Source organism: Alnus glutinosa, chromosome 4, assembly GCF_958979055.1.
Source record: "Alnus glutinosa chromosome 4, dhAlnGlut1.1, whole genome shotgun sequence".
Classification (NCBI taxonomy): domain Eukaryota; kingdom Viridiplantae; phylum Streptophyta; class Magnoliopsida; order Fagales; family Betulaceae; genus Alnus; species Alnus glutinosa.
The window spans coordinates 2,361,090-2,383,297 of record NC_084889.1 but is presented as its reverse complement, the minus strand read 5'-3'; the positions used below and the strand labels follow the sequence as shown (position 1 = coordinate 2,383,297).

Below are 22,208 nucleotides of genomic sequence, written 5' to 3'. Positions count from 1 at the left end.
AGAGAAAAACTTAGATTCTGATTATCAAAGCATTAATAGTAGGATTAATAGTAGGAATCTCTGAAAATATATGTTAATGTGATACCTATGACTTTTTTAATTTTATTTTTTTAAGTGTGTACCACGTAGGACTTTGTGTACAAATTGTGTGCAAGAAACATTTCTCTAAATTAAAACATTTTAAAATCTTTTTTCCAATAGGTCTAGTTTAGCATGAAAATAAGTATGAAGAAAAATAACAAGAAGAAAACCATGATTTTGATTATCAAAGCAAAAAATAGAAAATTAACAGAAATTATATTGTTGGTCTGATGTATACCTATTATATTTCAATCCTATATAATTCTGAACATTCGAAAAAGCAAACGAACGAAAAAAAATAAAAATAAAAATGAAGGGTTCACGCCATGTGTCACAATTCTAGGCCAACTCTAAATTAGAACTCGGCTTTATATATATATATATATAAGGAAAAGTTTATAATTTTAGATTTTTAAAAAAAATTCTCACCACTTAATGTTAATTATAATGACACTTAATGATATAATGCAATAAAATCTTTATTTTGGTCTCATGAAGATTCACACCCATAATCTTTTCATTATACGCGTAGATCTTAAAAATATTGAATTTTTCTATGATAAATTGTTTACTTAATTGACTGATGATAAAACAAAAATTTTCATTCTCATGCACATTCCGCATCAACCAATAGAGTTTTATCGATGCCTGGACATGGATCACCTCCAAAATTGCTGCTTGCTACGGGAATGGTACATGTACTCTTCCCAATACAGGCCTGAGAAAATTGACAACAGTTCGCAAATCAATATGGGACTGAAACAAATGTGTTGGGATGAAGTTTTCTTCTAAATTGGGTTAAAAAAAAAATCTATATGTATTTTAAATATTTACGAACATTTTTAAAAGAATATTTGATTTTCATATATAATTAGAATCACATGCTTTAAGAATATATAATTTATAGGTCGGAGAATTTTTTTCCAACCAAGTTTGGAGAAGAACTTTGTCTTCCAAATTGGGTTGGAAAAATGTGATATAATTTATAGAATGAACTAAGTTTTCTTTCAAACTGGCTGGGTTAGAAAAAAAAATATTCTCACACTCATTTTTTATTCTCATGTGCATTTGTTTTTTTGGAACAAATAGCATGTACTATATATATATATATATATATTTTAAATACATATCACATGCCTTAAAACATATATCAGTTTAATAGATTAGATTTGAGAAATTTTTTTAACCCAATTCCGAGGGAAACTTAGTCCTCCAAATTTGGTTGAAAAATGTGATATGCTTTATAGAATGGACAGTTTTGATTTTTGGATGCACCTTAAAAAATATATGTGAGAATGATATACTAAAAGAACATATATATATATATATATATATATATATATATATATATATCGGTTTAATAAATTAAAATAGAGAAGTACCATTTCTGCAATGGCACTAGAATTTGAGGAGTGACAACTTCCCATTGCATAGCTTTGACAATCACCAAAAGGGTCTCCATAACTTGCGAATAAGATCCTGGAAATGCTCCTTCCTGGAGGACATCGAAGCTGTACTTTAGGCCTTCTGCCGTGCTTCTTCCCGTTATTGGGTCTAGTTTGGTTTCGTCCCCCCGCCCATGAAACCAGTCGGGGTGGGTGTGAACGACCCACTTTCCCACACACATTTCCTATTGAAACAGTGTCTATGGAAACATCAAGTGGGTTTCCATTTTCTTCTTCTAATAGAACTAAAAGATTTCCGGTGGGCTTAAGGAAGGATCGAGGTAAATTGTACCTAAAAGGCAAAGGTAAAAAATATTAGTTAAATGATTAAATTATACATTTCCTACCGGTTTAAACTTTTGAGATAATTGGTAATTTAAGAAAAATCATTAGTCAAATCTAATTTAGCAACCATGAATCATTCAAGAAATGTTCATGCAAAAGCAAAAAATGTGACTTGGAGCTTTGAAGATATAGAAATTTCGGTGGTAGAGCTGGAAATGACTATGTTCACTGCTTTATATACTTGGATATATAGCAACACATCATAGCTTCTTTTTTTTGTTTTTTTTGAAGACGATGAATCCCTTCAAAGCAGGGCCGGCCACTTTGTGTATTCAGGACATATGCAAAGCGTCCCCTCCACGCAGATCGGGTAATATTCTAGTTTCGTCAACGGATTGGCCCCAAGAAATTATTTGCACCGAAGAGAATTCGAACCTTAACAACACATCATAGCCTTTTGTTTTTGTTTTTTCTTTTCTCTTCTTCTAGTTTTTCTGATTTTTTTGAACTTTTGCTCATATTTTTCTTATGATTAGAGGATTCTCTTGTATACTTCCCGTGTACTAAAATTGTGCCACTCTACGCTTTTCTAATGAGATTGAATTTACTTATACATATATTAAAAAAGAAAAGAAAAAAAGAAAAAAAGAAAAAGAAAAAGAAAAAGAAAGAAAGAGCAACAAATGTAAGGTCTGACTTTGTATGGATACCATGTTTGTGAAGGACTGTCATTATAGGTATGGAATGAGACCCAATATCGTCCAATACTCTGTCCATTGACCCAAGCTTCACCCTTTCCCATGGAACCAAGGTTTAATGCAACAGGGTCTTCTCCTCCAGGTGCATCAAATTGAGTCTACAAACCCACGACAAATAATTAGTGCTGATTAAGTATATATATGTCCCAAGTTCTAGCAAGAATTAGCATAACAACGCATAATTAGCAGAATATTTTTACCTTATACCATGTAAGTGGTTCATGACTAGAGCTCCCAAACTTACTCCATTGAGCATTACTTGATCCATTTTCTGTGTAAATTTGTAAATTTTCTCCTAACAATCCAACCTTCATGAAAATATTGCATGGAATTAGTTTAAGATTGTTAGATTATTAATTAAATAATTAAATTTACATTTTTCTTATTTGCTTGAGTTTTTCGGACAATTTGTGATTTAACATGATATAAGAGAAAAAATCCTGAGTTCGTAATTCGCCTCCCATTTCAACAGTGGCAGAGCCAAAAATTCATAGAAAATCATGTAAAATTCACAATTTCACTCAGAAAAAAAAAATATATAATTTTTTTTTTGTTGCAATTTTAATGTTAATTAGCCTGATTGAGTCTTGAAACATCAACACAAACTTGTTATTTCTATTGAAATGATTTAATTATATACCTGTAGCTCATTGTAACTTTGACAAAATCCCGTAAATAATTAGGATCAGAATCATTTAAAACAAATCTATTGAAAATAATAATAATAATAATAATAATCTTGAATAATCCATGTATAGCATAATTGGGAAATTTGTGGGAAGAAGATTTCTGAAGGCAAGTAGAAAGAGTAACATGAACACTAGCAAATTAAAAGCTTTACATATTGAAATAAAATAAGCAGTTGGTGAGCATAAGACACTCACCTGATATCCCCATGCATAGTTGGTGAAGTCTTTGAAATCTTCTTTGTCTTGAATACTCACTCGACGTAATCCAGCAACCCTACTCTCAAGTAATGGTCCTGAATCCTTTTGCCACAAATATAAGTCGCTTCTTAAAATGTATACTTGTTTGTAAATACCACATCATCGTTCTAAAAACAATTCTAGAGACTGAAGACCTTGCTTGTAAATATGAAATTAAAAACAATTTCAGACAGTACTCCCAACCACCCTTTGGCCATGTCATGTCTTGTTGAGGCCGACAATGTAACGATGCCGGAACAACGCTAGTCAAATATACGCTATCGTTCTAAAAGAACTAGTTAAGTTGCAATTAAAGCTCCTTAATATTAATTGCTTATAAAGCCATGTCTTACATAGAGACTTAGCACTCATGAATTCCTTTATAATTTATTCGCTCTATGTAAACTAAGTATCTTTTCAATATGAGAATAGGGTGTTGTACATAGGACATGCCACCTCCAAACAAGTTTGTCCTCCTAGGATCAAAGTACTGAGCAAGAGCCTAGTGCTCATCGTTCTTCTTCAACCATGAGAAAGTCCAATTTGTAAGTCATTGGGAGGCAGTTTAACAGACAAATGATTATGGCATGAAGTAACTGCTTCCCTTGTATTAGTGCATCAAAATATATGAAGAAAATGAGAGATAGAAGATTGAAACTAACCGGTAATCCAACCATTACACTAAGTAAAGATACATAGTTCGTCCCATTATTGAAAGAAACATTTTTCTCCAGGGTAAAACTTCCATTGTGGAAACTTCCGTGTGCAGATCCTAAAGACAAATACGGTAAAGTCAACAATAATGAAGAGATAAAGCAAATAAAGCAATAACAAAAGGAAGGTTTCTGGGGAAAGAGGAGGATCATGACAAAATTACTTGGACAATTTTTGTTGCCGAATCATGCCATTCAGACAGTAAAGGATTGCATATAAAAGAGCTATCAAAATAGACAGCAACATGGCTTCTCTCTGTTTTTGTACTGTTGAGATTTAATGAAGGCAGAAGGAAAGCCCACGCTTCTTGCAACACTATTGGGTCCAATCTCTTAAAGCCTCAACAAAAATCAAGGAGACCAACAATTATAGGGACATTCCTTATTATGCTAACTTACAACACGACCTTCAATCCGGTTTGAATCAGTCACAAAGGAAATTCTGTGTGTATGTGTGTATCAGTTGTACTAGTTTTTACCCGTTAGGGTGCAGCCTAGTGGTCAAAGGGCGAGCTTGGAATGAACCGTAGATTCAGACATCTTGGGTCATTCCACACTAAGAGTTCCCCTGAATTACCTAAAACATAGTTCTGGCAGGTGGGGTCGTGTATCCGGAGTTTACTTCCTAGCTAGGGGCGGGTTCGAAGGGCTCTACCTCAGTGAGGTTTGACGTCAAAAAAGAAGAAGAAGAAATTGTACTAGTTAAAGTTAAACCTTGTCTCTTCCAAAAACTTAAAAAGGGTGCGGACATAAAGTGTACTTATTTGTGTGTCAAGATTCAAAAGCATTTCTGTTAAAATATATATCGACAGATGCATAAGTTAATGTTATCATAAACAAACATCAGCATGTACTTATGATCATCCATTTTTTTAACCATCATTAAAGAATTGAAGGAGATTTAAAAGCTTACCTACAAATTCTCCATTAACAAATCCATACAAAACATGTCCAAGGGAGTCCACTTTGAGTATAGATCCGGTGTCCCAGGAATCATGCTGAAAACTACATATACATAGAACAAAGAACATAGTTGACGAACTTAACAAGAAAACTAAATGAAAAGGCAAAGTTCTGTATAGATGAAGACGTAGTCTAAATACAGCCAACTTTCATGTCCCCGAGTGTTTAAACTACTTAATTAGCTGGTAATTACCTGAAAGTATACCAAAGATAATCAGTTGTATCTTTTGTTGTACTCATCTGCTCCAGTAACACACTTTCTCTCAATGAAGTTTCATTGAAGTTAGGGATAGCTTCCTTATATTCTTCCCATACATCAGGTAAATCAAACTTTTGGTCTGATTTCATTGATCTTGTCCCAAATTGTGTGCTTACCTGTTCAATTAGCAAATTGAAACATAGGTTATTTGAACTTGATTTAATTTCATAAGTCAATTCATAACTGATGAAGAATATCTTTAGTCATTTTTTCACTATAACTTTTGCAGAACATAAATTCAGGGAGGTAAAGCTATATATTTGCATGTATAGATGTTATATGAACCTTTGCAGTGTTGAAGGCTTCAATCTTGCAGTCTGGTAGGATGCTAATTGACTTTGGAGGCAATTCATATGATGAATTCTCAAAAAAGACTCTGGCATTTCTTCGCGGGTCATTGTTTACAAGAAATGCAGCACATTCTTCTGAATTCCCTTTAAAGACATAGGCCTACAACAAAAGATTCTTTAGAAATCCCATTTATATATGTTACTCAAAACAAATTAGTTAATTAACATGAAACGAAGACTTAGGAATTCAGTGATAATGTTCTCACTTGCTGTAGTTGACCCAAAGGGAAAGTAGTGTGTTCTCCATAAAGTAAAGGCTTTAAGCACAACTTTATTGAAGCATGTAATTCCTTAAGGTGACCCCACTTTGGTTGCCTAATCAAACCTGAAATTTTCAAATAAAGAGGTTAACTTTAATATGCATTTATGTACTACAGTAAAAGTGTGTATAAGATACAGTAGTATACCATATTCATCGAGAGGGGCTTGATCATAGTAGCTTGTCAGCATATATTCAGCGGTTGTTCTTTCAAAATTGGTTCCTCCATGATACTAGAAAGGAACCATAATGTTAGGAGAGATGTTATAATGTTGGATTCAACTAAATTTCAATTTAGGATTACCATACTACATAACATAACCATTACAAGTAAAAGACAGTGATATACTGATGGAAAATAACTTGAGCTTTTATCCTTGTAAATTTGCCTATAAGAACCTTGAAATATTAGGAGAATTCTATTTCATGATGAATTTAAGATAATCACGAGAGATTATCATACCATATAGTAATTTACATAGCTTCCGTTCCTTGCAATGAACAGTGCAGTATGAAATGCTATGTCTTCTGCTGATCTCCTGTCTGGTGTTTCACCATATACTTGATAACTTCAAAACAAATCAAAGACATTAGATGGGTAAAAGCTCTTTTTTAATAAAATCATTTGCAAAATGACATAATCAAACATATGATTATGTGCCACAATATATAGAAATGAAAAAGTTATTTTCAGATTGCTTATTTACAACCAAGGAAAAAGTTATTTTCAGATGGCAAAGATGAGGACTGTTTTTTGGAACAGCCGTTTCAACTGCAACATGTGAAGGGTTTACTTGGAATTATTTAAGAAAGAGCATATATATTAAGCATTCGAAGTAAACATACAAACTCGTCCAGTTCTCTGTCCACATTGATGGCTTATTTGGCGAGTTGGGCCCTGCAAATGTTTCTCCACATCTTCTCCCATTGCATGTATTGATCTGCAAATTGCATGGCTTTAAGATCGGTATGATAAAACTGAATTAAGCTAAAAGCAACTCATATAACATAACAAAGTCTGTTGACTCTGTTCATGAGCAAATAAAAGGAAAAAAAAAAACAATTTCATGTTCTTTATTCATTCTACGAGAGAAGGTGACTGACCACTGGATCAGGAGCATCGTCTTGCTTACACATCACCCAAGGCACACCAGTTCGAAGTCCCACAGCTAAACTTGCAGCCCAACGAACATAAGGCGGGCCATTCTCGTGAAAAGCTCCCTCTATGGTTCCGTACTCGTTTTCGATCTACACACAAACAACTTTTGGTCATATGAAAATATTAGCAGCTAGCGAAGGGTTGCAAGTAATATTGGTTTATGAACTATACTTGTGACAGAATAATTGGCCCTCCCTGCGAAGCGTATAGGCGTTCCGATATCATCATCTCTACTAGCTTGGTCACAAATCTCCCCATGTGATACTGCCATTGATAAAATGAGAATGGTGTTAGCAGTAGCAATGACACGGTACGGATGCTAAGTTTCATGTTAGTTTCTTATTTTATAAGATTAAGCTTTATAAACAATTTTAAAGGAGTTTCAATTGTGACAATTGATTAGTTACTTTAGAGTGCTAATGCAAATGTGACTAGCACGCACTTTCTTTGGATTGTTTTAATAAGTACTATTTAAAGACAAAGACTTCCTCCAACCGAGTTTATAAAAATGTCACGTGTCCCTTAACACGTAAGAAACACATGTTTTTTTAATAAAATTTCTTCCAAAATTGTTCTTACTATTAAAAAGCATATGATTTTCACATGTTTAAGAGACACGTGGCCAAGGGGCAGGCTTGCCTTAGTAGTTGGGGGTCTTTGATAACCCCAAAAATTTTTAAAATCCTCGTAGAAATATTATTTTCTATACCATGGCCCCGTCAATGATAACTTTTTCACTCCTAGATAGGTAGATAAATCTACTCTACTACTCTTTATATCTATGTATTTATTTATTTACCTATATTCGAACTCTCCACACAAAAAAAAAAAGAAAAAAAAAAAAAGTCATGGTTTTGTCAATGCACATGACATTTTTAATAGTACTCCAAGTCTCCAACCCTGTTTAGTGAAACTCTGTCCAATGCTTACTGTGTTTGCTTTATCTAATGAAACATCCGTGTTCGCGTTATTTTGCCATTGGAATCATGACTCTAAGTAAGTAGGGTCATTTGTAAAACAATTTTAATCAAATCAATAAGAGCAATAAATAGTCCTATAGGGCACTCTTCCCAACGGTGAACGTAGGCTTCTAAGGCTGAAAACACCCCAAAATTATTGTCTCTCTTTCTCTTTTTACTTCCGCTCTTCTTTCACATATTTTATTTTATTATAAAACAATGACATGTTAAAAGTATATAGTATAATATAACCGATCATGTCTTTGGGGGCATGTATCATACAACTAGCTAGTTCAAATGTTCAATCAATAATCAATACCTTGAAAGGTTCATTATCGGATCGAAAAACAATGCCTTGGACATCGCGCAACCATATTGGTAGACCCCTGCACCGCCATAGTAAAACAAGTATGTGTAACATGAAAAAGAAAGAAATATATATAGAAATGTTAGAAATTACATTCACGACGTGATAATGCTAATCAGCTTTTAATTAAACGAGGTTGATTGTCATTGGCACGGCACGTCAACGTGATGAATAATAATAAAATAAAAATACGATTTCTAACGTAATTACTCCATTTTGGTGAAAGCATCAATACAAAGTGATTTTTACCCGTAATTCCATTCGGCCTCAATGAAGGGTCCAATTCTAAGGCACAAATATAGGCCTTGTGCTTGGACTTCCTTGATGAACCTAACAATGTCACGTCTTCCACTGAAATCAAACTGCCAAAGAAATATAAAAATTAGAGAACGGGACAGATCGATTACATGAGGGACGCTGTAACCAAGGATCGGGGCAATGATCCTCTCATATTTTTTAATTTTTAGGAGCTTAAAAATTAAGTTTGATTCCTTATTCATACTTTAGACTCTGATAAAAAAAAAAAAAAAGTGATTTCGTTTCTAGCTGGGCATTAGCATATATATGATATAGAGAGAGACCTGTCCAAGCTGGGGTTCGTGAAGGTTCCAAAACACATAGGTGTCGATGGCATCTAGTCCTCCTGCTTTGGCCTTGGCTATCAAAGATGGCCACATCTGCAACAGTAAACATGCATGGAAGCAAATAGGCCGTTTCAGTACCTTGCACGTACATAAAGTTTACACTAAACTAAAGAGATCGATTTAATAGACAAAATTAGGAAAAAAAAAAAAAAAGGGTGGAGGGTGAATTCTCATGCGCGCCCTAATACATTTTCTTTTTGCATTTCACTAAACAAAATCCAAAAATTATTTTTTATATAGGTTTATAACTTAATGAATAAATTATATAAATTTATTTGGATCAACATTTTTTTTTTTTTTTTTTGGGTGTGATTTGTGTACCGCAGTTTTTTTTTTTTTTTTTTAATTCCTATTTAATGCCTAAAATTTTTCACATCCAGCGCATGTGACAAAGGTTAGTGAAAATGAAAGAGTTAAAGGCCCACCTTTCATATCTTTAAGACCCAAACTACATTTCCACGATGAAGCCCAATCTAGAATTGGGGGCGAGAATAAGAATTAAAACAATTTTCGTGGAATAAAAATTAATTATAAATCGGTTTGTTGAAAATTTCATATAACTCACATATAAGAATGAGAGAAGCATATGCTATTAAAATAACATGTGTTTCTCACATGCCAAGAGACACATGTTAATCTTATATGTGATTGTATGAAATTTCCTACAAACCGGTTTGTAGGAAATTTCTGTCCTTTCTTTCTTGTGCTAGTCAACTTGATTTTTTTTTAATTCACTTTATTAAATTGGCACTTTTTTTCTTAAGTATATTATTTTCATTTATATTTTTAATAAAACACGTGATTCTGATAACTATATATTTTTATGTTTTAAAGACACATGGAAGTTTAAAAAGACTGAATTGAAATTCTTTTATCTAACACGTACACTTTTGAAGGAAATTCTACTCTTTGTGGATTAATTGTTTGATTGAAATATGCTCATGAGGAAGCTATCATCAACGATTGCAACATCTTACCATGATGAGTTTAGGGTTGAAAAACCAACTGCGAGTTGTACTTTCAAACAAAATTGGAAAGAAATTAAGTACCCATAAGAAATGAAAAATGTTTTACCCTTCAGTTGTACGTACGTAGGGTTGTATCTCATGCCAAAAAAATAAATGTTGTTGGATGGTGTCTATTTAATTCTTTGATAAATGCCAAAAAAAATACATAAGCAAATAAGCAAAGCACAATTTAACGCATTGTTTGAGTTTGTTAGGATCATTTGTTTTACATGTAGAGTACTGATAGAGTCAAAAAATATGGTAAAAGAAAGGGTAAATTTTTCAAAATACGAGAACATTTCCTAGAGTTTAAAAAAACAACACCAACTAGGCTGCAATCACTTCTCGCAATTTCAAACAGCATGTTTAAAAGAGCTAGACCTAATGGACGCTTAATATATATCTTGAATCTATATTAATTTTTATTATTTGGACTGCTTTGAATACAGAAACAGCTATAAATTATAAGAATAATAAAAAGAAAACGAGAAATGAAGGAACAAAATAACACCTCAGGAGTGCTACGAGGATAGTGGATTGAACCGGAGAAGAGAATCGTGTGTTGGCCATCGATGATCAAAGATCTTCCATCGTAGGTTACGTTGCTTGCATGAGTGGTGCCGAGCGCCGCCCATAGCAATGCAAACCAGCACAGCCACACCATGTCCATCCCACTGATCTTCTTCTTCTTCACCAACAATGCTTTGCAGCTAGCTCTTTCTTATAACCATCTTAACCCACCTCTCTCTCTCTCTCTCTCTTATTAAGGAAGCATATATCAATATTTACGTGGGTTCTGTAGGTGAGCTGCAGAGATGGAAAGAACAACTGTCGTACGTACTTAGCAAAAAAACCAAATTTACATGTTAGTCTAAATCTTGTGCCACATGCAATATTGCTGAAGACATATAAAAGAAAGCAAAAATTTAGGACGCATGAATGGAGTCGGCACACAAGCATGGCAAAAATCATTGCATTATAGCTAGCAGAAAAAATTAATTAATTGATGAGGAAAAGGACAAAAAGAAGTTCGGGGATCACAAAGAGCCAGCTTTGTTCTTAAAAAAGATTAATGATTGGGAGGTAAGGCCTCGTATTATGTCTTTTCGTAATTAAATTTGTTAATACGGTTAATAATAGAGACTTATGTTGTCGTTGGGGGAGTGTCTGAGAAGGTGCATGCATGCTCACAGGATAAATTGAGTTGGTGATTAATTTGGTTTTAAGATTTTTGTCAGCACATAAATGAGTTTTATGAGTTAATTGGTTTGAAATTGTGAGGTTGAGGTGAATTTTAAATAGTAAGGAGTTTCTTTGTTGTTTGTGAGTTGAGTACGAGGTGTATTTTCCTTCGTTAGTTTTAATGAAAACTTATTCATCCTAAAAAAATAAAAAATAAAAACAAGAGCCGAATTTATTCATTATTTTTTCTAATGAGTAACCTACTTTAGTCCTTGGCAAATTTGGACGCAAAATTTGTTTCCATTTTTTTTTTCCTAGTGATTTTTGATAACCAACTCCCATTTTAAGTAATGAGTACGTGCTGCTAGGGTTACAAATTGACTAACCAGTTCACGTATGTGGTGATTATAATATCAGTCACTAAACAATTAAAATTGACTCTCAAATTTTGTTTTATGCAATTTTGTTTACCTATGTGGCACCACATGGCACTCATAGGACTGCCGCATGAGTTTGTAAAGAGATATATTATAGGTGTTACAGTATTGATTAAATGATTAGATTTACCTATTCTTATAAGCTTGGGATAAGTGGTAATTTAATATGCGGTATCAGAGTAAATGTCATGAATTCAAACTCTATCTTCGTTAATTCACCTCCATTGCAATTAAAAATACTTCACATGTTGGGCATCACATATTGAAAGGGAATTTGAGCTCACATGTGTGGAGGAGTATTAAAGTATTGATTATAAATTATTAAATTTATATTTTTCTATAAGTTTAAGCTTTTGATATAAATGGTGATTTAACAGTGTATATATAAATAAACTATAGTACCCCAAAGCATTTTTCAAAAGTAATTTATAGATCCATTTATTTATTATTTTTTTAAAAAAAAAAAATCACTTTTCATAGAAGTTTCAATTCCACACTTTCTCTAAAATTACTTTTTAATATTGGATAAATAGCAACTAATAGTATGACTCAAAATATAACCATGTGCCTTATCATTTGACTTATCCAATCCCTATCATTTGGAGTTACTAGTGAGAACCTGTAAATCATCAATTTGAAATATAAAGATTAAAAATAAAATAATAAAACATCAACTTTTTAGTTTGTGCACTTTATAACATGGACCTTATATAGAAAGCAGATATACAATTTAATTCATAATTAAAGATAAAACTCTTTTGGCATTGGCGTCCTAAATCATGCGATATCTCATATTGTAGAATAAATATATAACCTTATATGACGTTTATTCTACATTTGATATATGTTGCGTTATTCAGTACCATACCATAATGGACAAAAAAAATTTACAAGCCAGTTTGTAGAAAATTTCATACATCCCACATATAAGATTGACATGTGTCATTTTACATGTGAGAAGCATATGTTATTTAAATAGCATGTACTTCTTACATGCTTTTTTAATAGTATTAATTAAAAAAAAAAAATATGTGTTTCTTACATATTTAAAGGACACTTGTTCTTTTTATATGTTAGTTGTAGGTAATTTCTGTCCTACCATAATATACTTCTTTTATATATAATTCTAATTAATAGTTAGGGTTAAATATCATCTTACTACTTGTGTTTTGCAGTTTTATCAAAAAGCTACCCGAGTTTTTTAAAAAAATTACAATTTTACTACCTTGATTTTACACGTTTATTAAATTGCTACTTTAGTCAATCTCGTATCCAAAAGGATAACGGTCATGACGTCATGTGAACATATCACCCTCATGTTATTTAACATATTAATTAAATATCTTAAGTTACAATTATGCTCTTATGTTAAAATAATAATAATAATTTTTTTAAAAAAAATAAAGAACAAAAAAAGGATGCTTATGGAGACCCACTATCTTGGGTCTCCTACCACATCCATGGTTGACCATATAGACCTACGAGTGTATAAGTATGGCGGTTATTAATCGGAAATAACCGGTAACCGATAATAACCGCCGATAACCGCTAGTTGAGAAAATCGAAAAATTGAAAAATTGAAAATAATCGCAACCGGATAACCGGGTAACCGGGTATCCGATTGCGGTTACCGGTTATTACATTCTGAAAAACCAGTTAATAACCAAATAACCGCAACCAGTTTTTATATATATATAATGTGCTTTCTGGTTGCCCTGAAATTCTCACAGCACTTGGGTGTTTGCTGCATATAATGTCATGGAAGAAGAAGTGGAGGTGGGTCGTCTTTTCTTCTCGCTCTATTGCCATGGCTTCTGAGAATTCCTCAATGAAAGCTCCACTGTTGCTGTTCAGTGAGGCTGAGAAGATCAGGAAGGAGTACAGGGTGATGAAAGTGACAAAACAAGCCATTCTGCAGGAATTGTCGGTAAGAGATCAATGATAGCTATTTCTATGTCATTTTATAGATTGGACAAAGGACAAAATTGATGCAGCTTCAAGAAACCATCGAATTTGTTAGCCTGCTTTTGTTTGTCTTTGCTTTTATGCTTTTTAACAGTATTTTTTAAGGAAACATAAGTATCAAAAGTATGATTAGGTGAAACTCTGATAACATGTTTATGAGAGCAGTTTTTTTGTTTTTGGATTTGTAATGTCATTTTTGGTGACTCAGGGGTGAGGATGCCATTTTTCTTGCTTTAACAATTTTTCAGAAGATGATTCATAATTAGTAATTTTTAGGAAAGAAAATGATGTAATTGAATGCAAATATTGGATTGAAAAAAAAATAAAAAAAATTCAACATATATGAAACCGGTTATCCGGTTAATAACTGGGTTAAAATAATTGGCAATTGGTAAAAACTGCGGTTATTAAAATAGCAATAACTGGGAACTCCGATTGCAGTTATGAACTAATAACCACTACCTTAACCGGTTATACACCCCTATGTAGACCAGCCCTCCAAAAAAGGTGAGGGTCACGAAGCTTCTACGACCTCTGATCTCTTGAGAGGTGGGTCACTGAAGCCCTATGATCTTCACGAAGTCTCCTCTGACCTCCACCTAATGTGTGAGATTCACGCACAGGCGCGTCAGGCTCCACGAGAGATGGGTCCCCGAGGCCTCCACGGCCCATTCGCGCCGAGGTTGCCTCTGCAATCAGTTGGACTAGAATCACCTTGTTCTAACTTCTAACCCAACGCAACAGAAAAGCCCAACTAATTGGAATACCATGCTAAAAAGTACTTTTAATTTTCTGGGCCTTTTTGGGCCCATCCTCATTCTCCATGAGAGTAGCCAGCTCGCTCAGAGAGTTGGAGTAACCCCCAAGCTGTAGTCTTCTTCTTTACCAAATTCTCCTCTAAGCTCGCTTTGTTCTCTTTCTCAGTTTCTCTGTCACACACAAACGCACGCACTTTACAATCCCAAAACCCTAGCTATGTCTGTAAGTCTCTCTCTCCGTGCCAGTTTCTCTGTTTTAATCCGAAACCCTAATCATTCTGTAAACGCAATTGTGTATTACAATACAACTGAGACTTACGTTCTATTTGCTTTTTGGTTCTTAGATTTTCGAGTACAATGGATCGGCTCTGATTGCGATGGTGGGGAAGAACTGCTTCGCCATCGCCAGCGATCGAAGGCTCGGAGTTCAGCTCCAGACAATCGCCACCGATTTCCAAAGGATCTACCAGATTCACGATCGCCTATTTCTCGGCCTCTCCGGCCTCGCCACCGACGCTCAGACTCTGTATGAATCCTATCGTAGCCTCCTTTTGGTTTCTATTTCTCTTTGCCGCTTCAGATACATTTTTTTTTATTATTATTATTTAGTTTTTGATTGATTATTTGTAATTTTGCTTGCTTTGGGTGGGTTTGATGTGTAGGTATCAACGGCTTGTGTTCCGGCACAAGCTGTATCAGCTTCGTGAAGAGAGGGACATGAAGCCAGAGACATTTGCAAATCTAGTCTCTGCTATTCTTTATGAGAAAAGGTGTGCAAATAACTTGCTACTAGTTTTATTTCTATGAAGCTGAAGCTAGGGTTTCTAATTATATTGTATTGGCATTCACATTGGGTCTATTTGTTAAATTTCATATATTAAGTGATTTGAAAATTATTTAAACTTTTTGAAGAACAAGATTCATTTAATGGTTCGAGTTGAAATTCAAGTGCGACATGAATTGCTTTGTCTATATATGCCATATACTTTACCTTTAGGAAAAAAAGAAAATGCCGGCAAACTTTGTTTAGTTTTTCGTTCTGGACATTGTAGACACAACATGTTTGTTACATGTACTGAGGTGTAGAATATGATATCACTTTTGTGCTCACCTATTCTGTTTAATATGCAATATGGAGATTTTTTGGAGCTGATTCTGTCAGTAGAGATGTATGCATTTGGGGTATAAAGAAATTAATTGCACTATGATATGTGACAATGTGGCCATTGCATTATAGAGCTATGGACACAACATTGATGTGTTGGAAGAAATGTCTCTGTGCAAGGATTGTGTTGAAGACTGGATCCACACCCCCATAGTTGTGTCTGTGCCGTGTAGCTTACATCAGAACAAATGCATATATGAAACTTAAGGAATGATTATGTTATAACGTATGGTTCAAATAAATGCCTTCCTATAATATGTGGTTTTTTAAATCATTTGTCGTTTTTCATTATTTCTTGTTATAATTAAATACATAATACAGAAACGAAATAAACTCCTTTGCTTCATTATTTTGATCTTTGTATGTAATTCGTTTCAAAAGTTGCATCTAATCTAGTTGGTTGCTAATTGCTTTCAAACATGGTGTTACTAGATTTTTTGTATTTGTGTACTTTTATTTTCTATTCATTTTTCTTTGACTCATTCAGTAGCAACTTCAGCTTTCGTATGATCACTTTTACTTTACTTTTGTTTGAACGATCTTATAAAATGCATATGTACTGAATATGGGTGTTATTTCCCCTTTTTCTTTTTAGGTTTGGTCCATACTTAACTCAGCCTGTAATTGCTGGATTGGGAGATGATGACAAGCCATTCATTTGCACTATGGATTCAATTGGAGCCAAGTAATTTGATTTTTCGTTTTCTAAAAGTTTCCATAATTTTTTAGATCTGAATATTTGCTAAGGATTTCAAGATACTTTTGCCATTATGTAATCCTCTTCGCTGATGTAGCTGGTAATAATGATCATGAGACTAATATGTGACTAGCTATTATCAACTTCCACCATTATAATGACTGCGGGCAGAATATTTTAAAGCTTGTACCTTTGCCATTCAATTGGACTCTTTAGTGTCCTTAAGCACTCTATTACATTTGGGTTTGTCATGACTCATGATTTATATCCGTGACTTCAATGACATAATTGAGAAAAGACTTACATGTCAAATTCAACAAGTTGATGATCATATGTTCCTTCTCTCCCTCTTTGTTTTAAAATAATCTTGTATTTTCTAATATTTTAGAGTCTCTATTGTTTTTCCTAACTATGTTGTTAATGTTAAAACCTATAAATAACATTCCTTTGAATGTTTCTGAAACTAATGTTCATTACAACACAACTTTTATCCTTGAGATTAGTAATTTGTTGTTCTTGCAGTCACATGTGGTCTATGTAAGCTGCAGTGTTGGCATCTTCTACTGTGTTTTCTGCTTATTTTCCTTGTGGTTTGTGCAATGCGAAAGCTTGATGATAAATGTCTAAACATCAGCATCCTGATCAACCTTTTGTACTTTATATAACATGCAAGTGTAGTTTTGTTCTCATATGTTGTTCATCTGGCAATGGACCCAAGACGTAAATTGTCAATGAAGGCAAAGTCTTAATAAACTTTTAAGTTTTTAGAAACAGTTATGAAGACTTTGATAGCTCATAACCAAAATATTATGGTTTCATTTATTAAGGTAGTAGTTCTGACGGCAAACTGTAATGTATAAATTACCCCCTTTGTTCCATACTATTGGTCTTGTTTAGAAAATTGAACCTTTTAAGGCGCCATCATTAATGCATTTTCTTTCAAATTGATATGTATAAATTTTCAAATTCCCCTCTTTAATTTAGACTCAATTAAGTAAATAAAAAGTAGGTGTTGATTTTCAAATGAACTAAAGAGTAAGTTAGAAAAGTTGTTAAAATGTGCTCATTGATTTTTTACAGTGGACAATATTTCAGGACATTCCAAAATAGAATATGCCTGTTAGTGAATGATGAAGGCTTTCTTTTTTCCTAGTTCTCTCAAAATCTCTCCTTACTAATATGCGCAAGCTTCATACTTAACATTATAGCTTTTGGGTTTTAGATTGATGTAAGATTTTTTTATTGTAATACTGAATATTGTGTTGTGTTGTATACGTCCAGGGAGCTAGCAAAAGATTTTGTTGTTGCTGGTACCGCATCAGAGTCTCTCTATGGTGCTTGTGAGTCGATGTTCAAGCCTGACATGGTTCGTCACGATATTAAACTCTTGACTTACTAGTTTGATAGGATGTCAAATCCAGTTGACCAATTGATGTTCTCACATCTATGGTGTATGAGATTTGCTACTTCATAGAAATATTATTCATGCCATGTCAATAATATCTTATATGCTCAAAATAATAAAATAGAAAGAACTGGAGTACTTTACTATGTTGAGAGTTCCCTATATGAATAGACAAGTGCATAATCAAGATACATAGATGCATTTGTTGGGCTGACTTCATGGTCCCATCTCACAATGCTGACTTGCTTATCAGTTAGAATGTATCGGATATTAATTGCTGCTCTGATAGTTGAATTTAGTCATCTTCTCTTATACTTTTTTGTCATACTAATCCGATCTAGTTTAACAACTCTTTGTTTCAAACTACTCAGGAATCAGAGGAATTGTTCGAGACTATCTCCCAAGCACTGCTATCATCAGTTGATCGAGACTGTTTGAGTGGATGGGGAGGACATGTCTATGTTGTGTAAGTCCTTTACTCCTTCCCTTCTTAAGTTTCCATTCCTGGGAATAATTTTTTCTAAACTATGGTATGGTACAAGTAATGAACAAGTGAAAACCATAACAAGGACTAGGTTAATCATGATAGTGCATGTAATACTAACCTTGATAGAACCTGCTGATGAATAGTGTAGTATTCTTGAGTATACAAGTATTTTGCTCTTGGTTGGTTGCCAAGAATGAGCATGATAGAAGAGAGAACAAAATGTTAAAGAAAATGGTCTTCCTTCAGCATTTGAAATATTTTTCTTTCCCTATTTCTCTTTTTTCCTATAAACTTAGCAAGTGTAAGGTTCCGTGGTTAGTTTTCTTTCTTTCTACTGCTGGGATGTTGAAAGGTGCAATTTGCTTATCTCTGTTCTGATGAAATTTAAAGCAAGGAAAAAAGAATGTGTTCATGAAATGAATGAGGCTGCTTGTACATTGAAAGGATAAGTTTTTCCATTAGAGTAAGTGGATTAATGTTTGTGAATGAAGCTGGCATGTCCAGCATATATCCGTATGACTTTTTCCATCACTTTGAGGTATGACATCTTACTATAATCTGGATCTTGAACCACGACAATGTGAAAAAGAAGAAACAAAACACACACACACACACAGAGGAAGGGAGGGAGGGAGGGCACTTCAACTTCAACATGTTGTAGAATTAATAATGCTTTTAGTGATATTACTATTATTATTTTTCTAATAACGAAAAAGAGCACTAATTATTCTTTCTCTTCCTGGTTAGAATTGTTTTATCAGACTGGGAAATTATTTTGACCGACTAATTTTTTTTCATCCTTTTAGCTAAAAAAATCACAATTTTCTATTTTAGCAGCTCACTTTTTCGTAACACCTATATTCCACTATCTATTCTAGCTATCCACTTTCACTCTTCCATTTAAATATTCTTTGTTTTTTAAGGCACTTGCATTCTAAAGTCACGTGCATGACTAATCAAGAGTTAATTTTTTTATTTTATTTTTTTTTTTTTCCACTTCTGGTGAGATACCGTGCTCACCAAATTGGGGAGCATTGTAGATGCTCACCAGTGTTTGGGCTAAAGTAGCTAGCCAGATGCAGCTACATTTTCACTCAAATTTGAATCATGGTTAGCCAAAATAACCTTTGGCTAGCGGGTGTGAATGCTATAGTCCTCTTCTTTGTTATATTATTTTACTTTCTATTTTTATGCTTCTTAATTTCTGTATTCTTGCTAGCAGCATTCCAATAGATTCACATTAGTAAAGATCAATGGGGTTACCATTCGATCGTTTATCTGAGAAGTGCTTGATATCATTTTGATGTGTTTGTTCACTTTGTGGCAGAACACCAACTGAAGTAACGGAGAGGACCTTGAAAGGAAGGATGGATTGAGCAACTGCTGCTTGGCAGAAAGCTAGTCCTTAGTTTTTCCATTTCTACTTTTTTTTTTTTCCCTTGTTTCATGCCTATGTAGCTTGCAGTTAATTTGATGTACTGTCGTTAATATTTATTTGTAGTTGACAAAAAGTTAGAATGAATCTGTCAACTCTTGTCGTTTTGATAGAATCTTGGGAATTAAGTTGTACTTTTGAATTACTATTTTTTTTTTCCCTTCTTTTGCTTGAAAAGTAAGCTGTTGAATGTTTCTCCTCCCTGAGAGCACATGCTTAGCAGATCTCATTCTATGCTTTCTTTCTTTCTTTCTTTCAAATAGGACTAAAAACAAACCCCATAAAATATCATTTTTACATGTTGCATTTGGAGATAGACAGCACCACACCTTACAACTTATTTTCTATGACATGTTTCTCAAATTATATTCTAGATATTGGTTTTGTGGTTTTAAAAAATAATGATTTTGAAATGCTGTAAATGAAAATGTAAAAAAAATGCAGTGAAGCTTTTAGTAAAAATTCAATTTGGCTTATAAAATTGTGCATTTTTTTAAAAATACACTGCTCGCCTTTTAGCATGAGCATGAAAAAGTGAATTTTGAACGTTTTCAAATAGTTATTTATTTTTCGAATGTAGTTATGATAATTTCCATCAAATGCTTTTGAAAAAAAAAAAATGGCTTCTATCAAAATGTATTTCGGATACTATTTTCTATCACATTTATAGCTTTGATACTTTTTCGGAGGCTAATCAGATGGGCTCAGGCCCAAATAAGGTACCGTGACTCGACATATAAATATTTATTGGAAACCCGCTTGCAGTTGAGAGGGAGGGCGCAAATCAGAAAATGGGGTGTGAGATTTTGGAACGGCAGTTGTACTCAACGTTAAAAGTTTTGTGGTTTGCCCCTCTGTCCTCTGTCTTTTCCATCATCTTCCTTTCATTCACTTCTGCAATCCAAATTGGGAGAGGGAAGAATGCCTCAGATTTTGATTACGACTACACATTTTACTCCTCAACACCAGACAAACCACTTCTCTCTCATTCCACACCTCAAAGAGTAACCCTCTCTCTCTCTCTCTCTCTCTCTCTCTCTCTCACACACACACACACACACACACAAAGGCATTAGCACCCTACGTACCAAGGTGTTTCAATCTGACATAGCAGTATTGTATTCAGTTTAAGTTTAGTATGCTTGATCTTTCAATTTTTAACTTAGATAAGGATTTCAAAATGTTCGTCGCAGTTGAATCTTGTATCAAATTGGTCATTTTAAAAAGTTCATCGCAATGTTAACCGGCATGCGCATAATCTTGTAAGATAGGCTGTCTCTACTGATCACCTTGCCTCCTATGGTTATTGTTTTCATTAGCGATATCAACTCTCTTTAGATAGTCTCGCTCCTTTCTGTTCCAATTTCACCAAAAAAAAACAACAGAGACAAGAATTCTAATCATTCTTATCTCTCTCCTTCTCTCCCTCTCTCTCTTTGGTTTTTATTTTTTATGTAGGAGTGAAAAATAGGTGGAATTTTTCTTTGAATATCGATCTCTACCAACTGTGAGGCTCTGCTTAAATTTTAGTCACCTGAATTGATGGGTAACATAATAGGTTCGTTCTTTTCTGGGTTTGGCAAAGTCGTTGGCGACCTTTTTGGCTCCCCACTTGATTTTCTCGCCGGAAAATCGTGCAGGTAAATACAGTAGTACTCGTCAGTTTCATATATACTGCCATGCCTAATTAGAGGCTTATCACAAGATTCTTGATCTAATCCATGATTATATTAAATCCTAAGTTTTGGAGGGTAGGATTGTTATAACTGCTTTCCTTACAGGTTGCATTGTTTTGGAATCATGGCGGTTAATTTTATATGTTACAACTACTGTCATTTGAAAGCAACCCATTTCCTGAAATTTTCATTTTTGTTCTAAATTATGATACTGTCAGTGTTTTGTGAGAAAGGATATATTATATGATTGGATCGTTTTTCAGCTCAGTGTGCGGGTCAACATGGGATTTCGTCTGTTACATCGAGAATTTTTGCCTTGCCAATTTGCTGAAGATGGCCATGGTATTGGTTCTAATCTACATTGGTGAGTTTGTTTACTGAGAACACCCGCCACAATTTTTCATCCCGCTTAAGCTTTTTGAATAAATAATTATTTAACATGTTATTAAAACAAATATCTTAAATTTGAATCTTGATTTAATAATTTTATTTCATTTTAATTAAATATTTCACAGGTTAGGTCTTGGTACTTATTGAATAAAGAGTGCTAATTATTAATTGAATTATTAAATTCATCAGTTTCTTCCTGCTTAACTTAAACCTTTGGAATAAGTAATGATTTAACATGGATAATTGGTGAGATAACTCTTGCTACATATGACCTGCCTAATCAACAAATTTTTCAGCATTACTAAGAGTCCATTTGGCTCAACGATTTTTCCCATGCCAAAAGTGCAATTTTAAGCAAAATTACAACAAATGTATAGCTTGGGAGCGTGTTTTTCAAAAATTGAAATTTAAAAACGTAGATAAATTTGTGTTTTTT

The 22,208-nt window shown here is 33.7% G+C and overlaps 2 protein-coding genes across 2 annotated transcripts; one reads left to right on the top strand and one right to left on the bottom strand.

The window, feature by feature from the left end:
• Positions 1–671: 671 nt before the first annotated feature.
• On the bottom strand, positions 672–10,839 carry LOC133865615 (beta-galactosidase 16-like). The gene is made up of 19 exons (XM_062302033.1): positions 10,687–10,839; positions 9,106–9,201; positions 8,774–8,886; positions 8,477–8,543; positions 7,370–7,462; positions 7,144–7,287; positions 6,886–6,980; positions 6,503–6,608; positions 6,188–6,272; positions 5,987–6,105; positions 5,716–5,880; positions 5,365–5,546; positions 5,122–5,213; positions 4,158–4,267; positions 3,454–3,558; positions 2,770–2,877; positions 2,522–2,667; positions 1,464–1,818; positions 672–799 (listed from the first exon to the last, which is right to left on the bottom strand). Exons 1-19 carry the CDS (start codon positions 10,837–10,839, stop codon positions 689–691), a joined length of 2,445 nt encoding a protein of 814 aa, XP_062158017.1. The 3' UTR covers positions 672–688.
• Positions 10,840–14,580: 3,741 nt separating this feature from the next.
• On the top strand, positions 14,581–19,907 carry LOC133865276 (proteasome subunit beta type-3-A). Its single transcript, XM_062301654.1, has 7 exons — positions 14,581–14,740; positions 14,862–15,043; positions 15,180–15,287; positions 16,278–16,367; positions 17,661–17,745; positions 18,156–18,250; positions 19,599–19,907. Exons 1-7 carry the CDS (start codon positions 14,735–14,737, stop codon positions 19,645–19,647), a joined length of 615 nt encoding a protein of 204 aa, XP_062157638.1. The 5' UTR covers positions 14,581–14,734; the 3' UTR covers positions 19,648–19,907.
• The last annotated feature ends 2,301 nt before the right edge of the window (positions 19,908–22,208 follow it).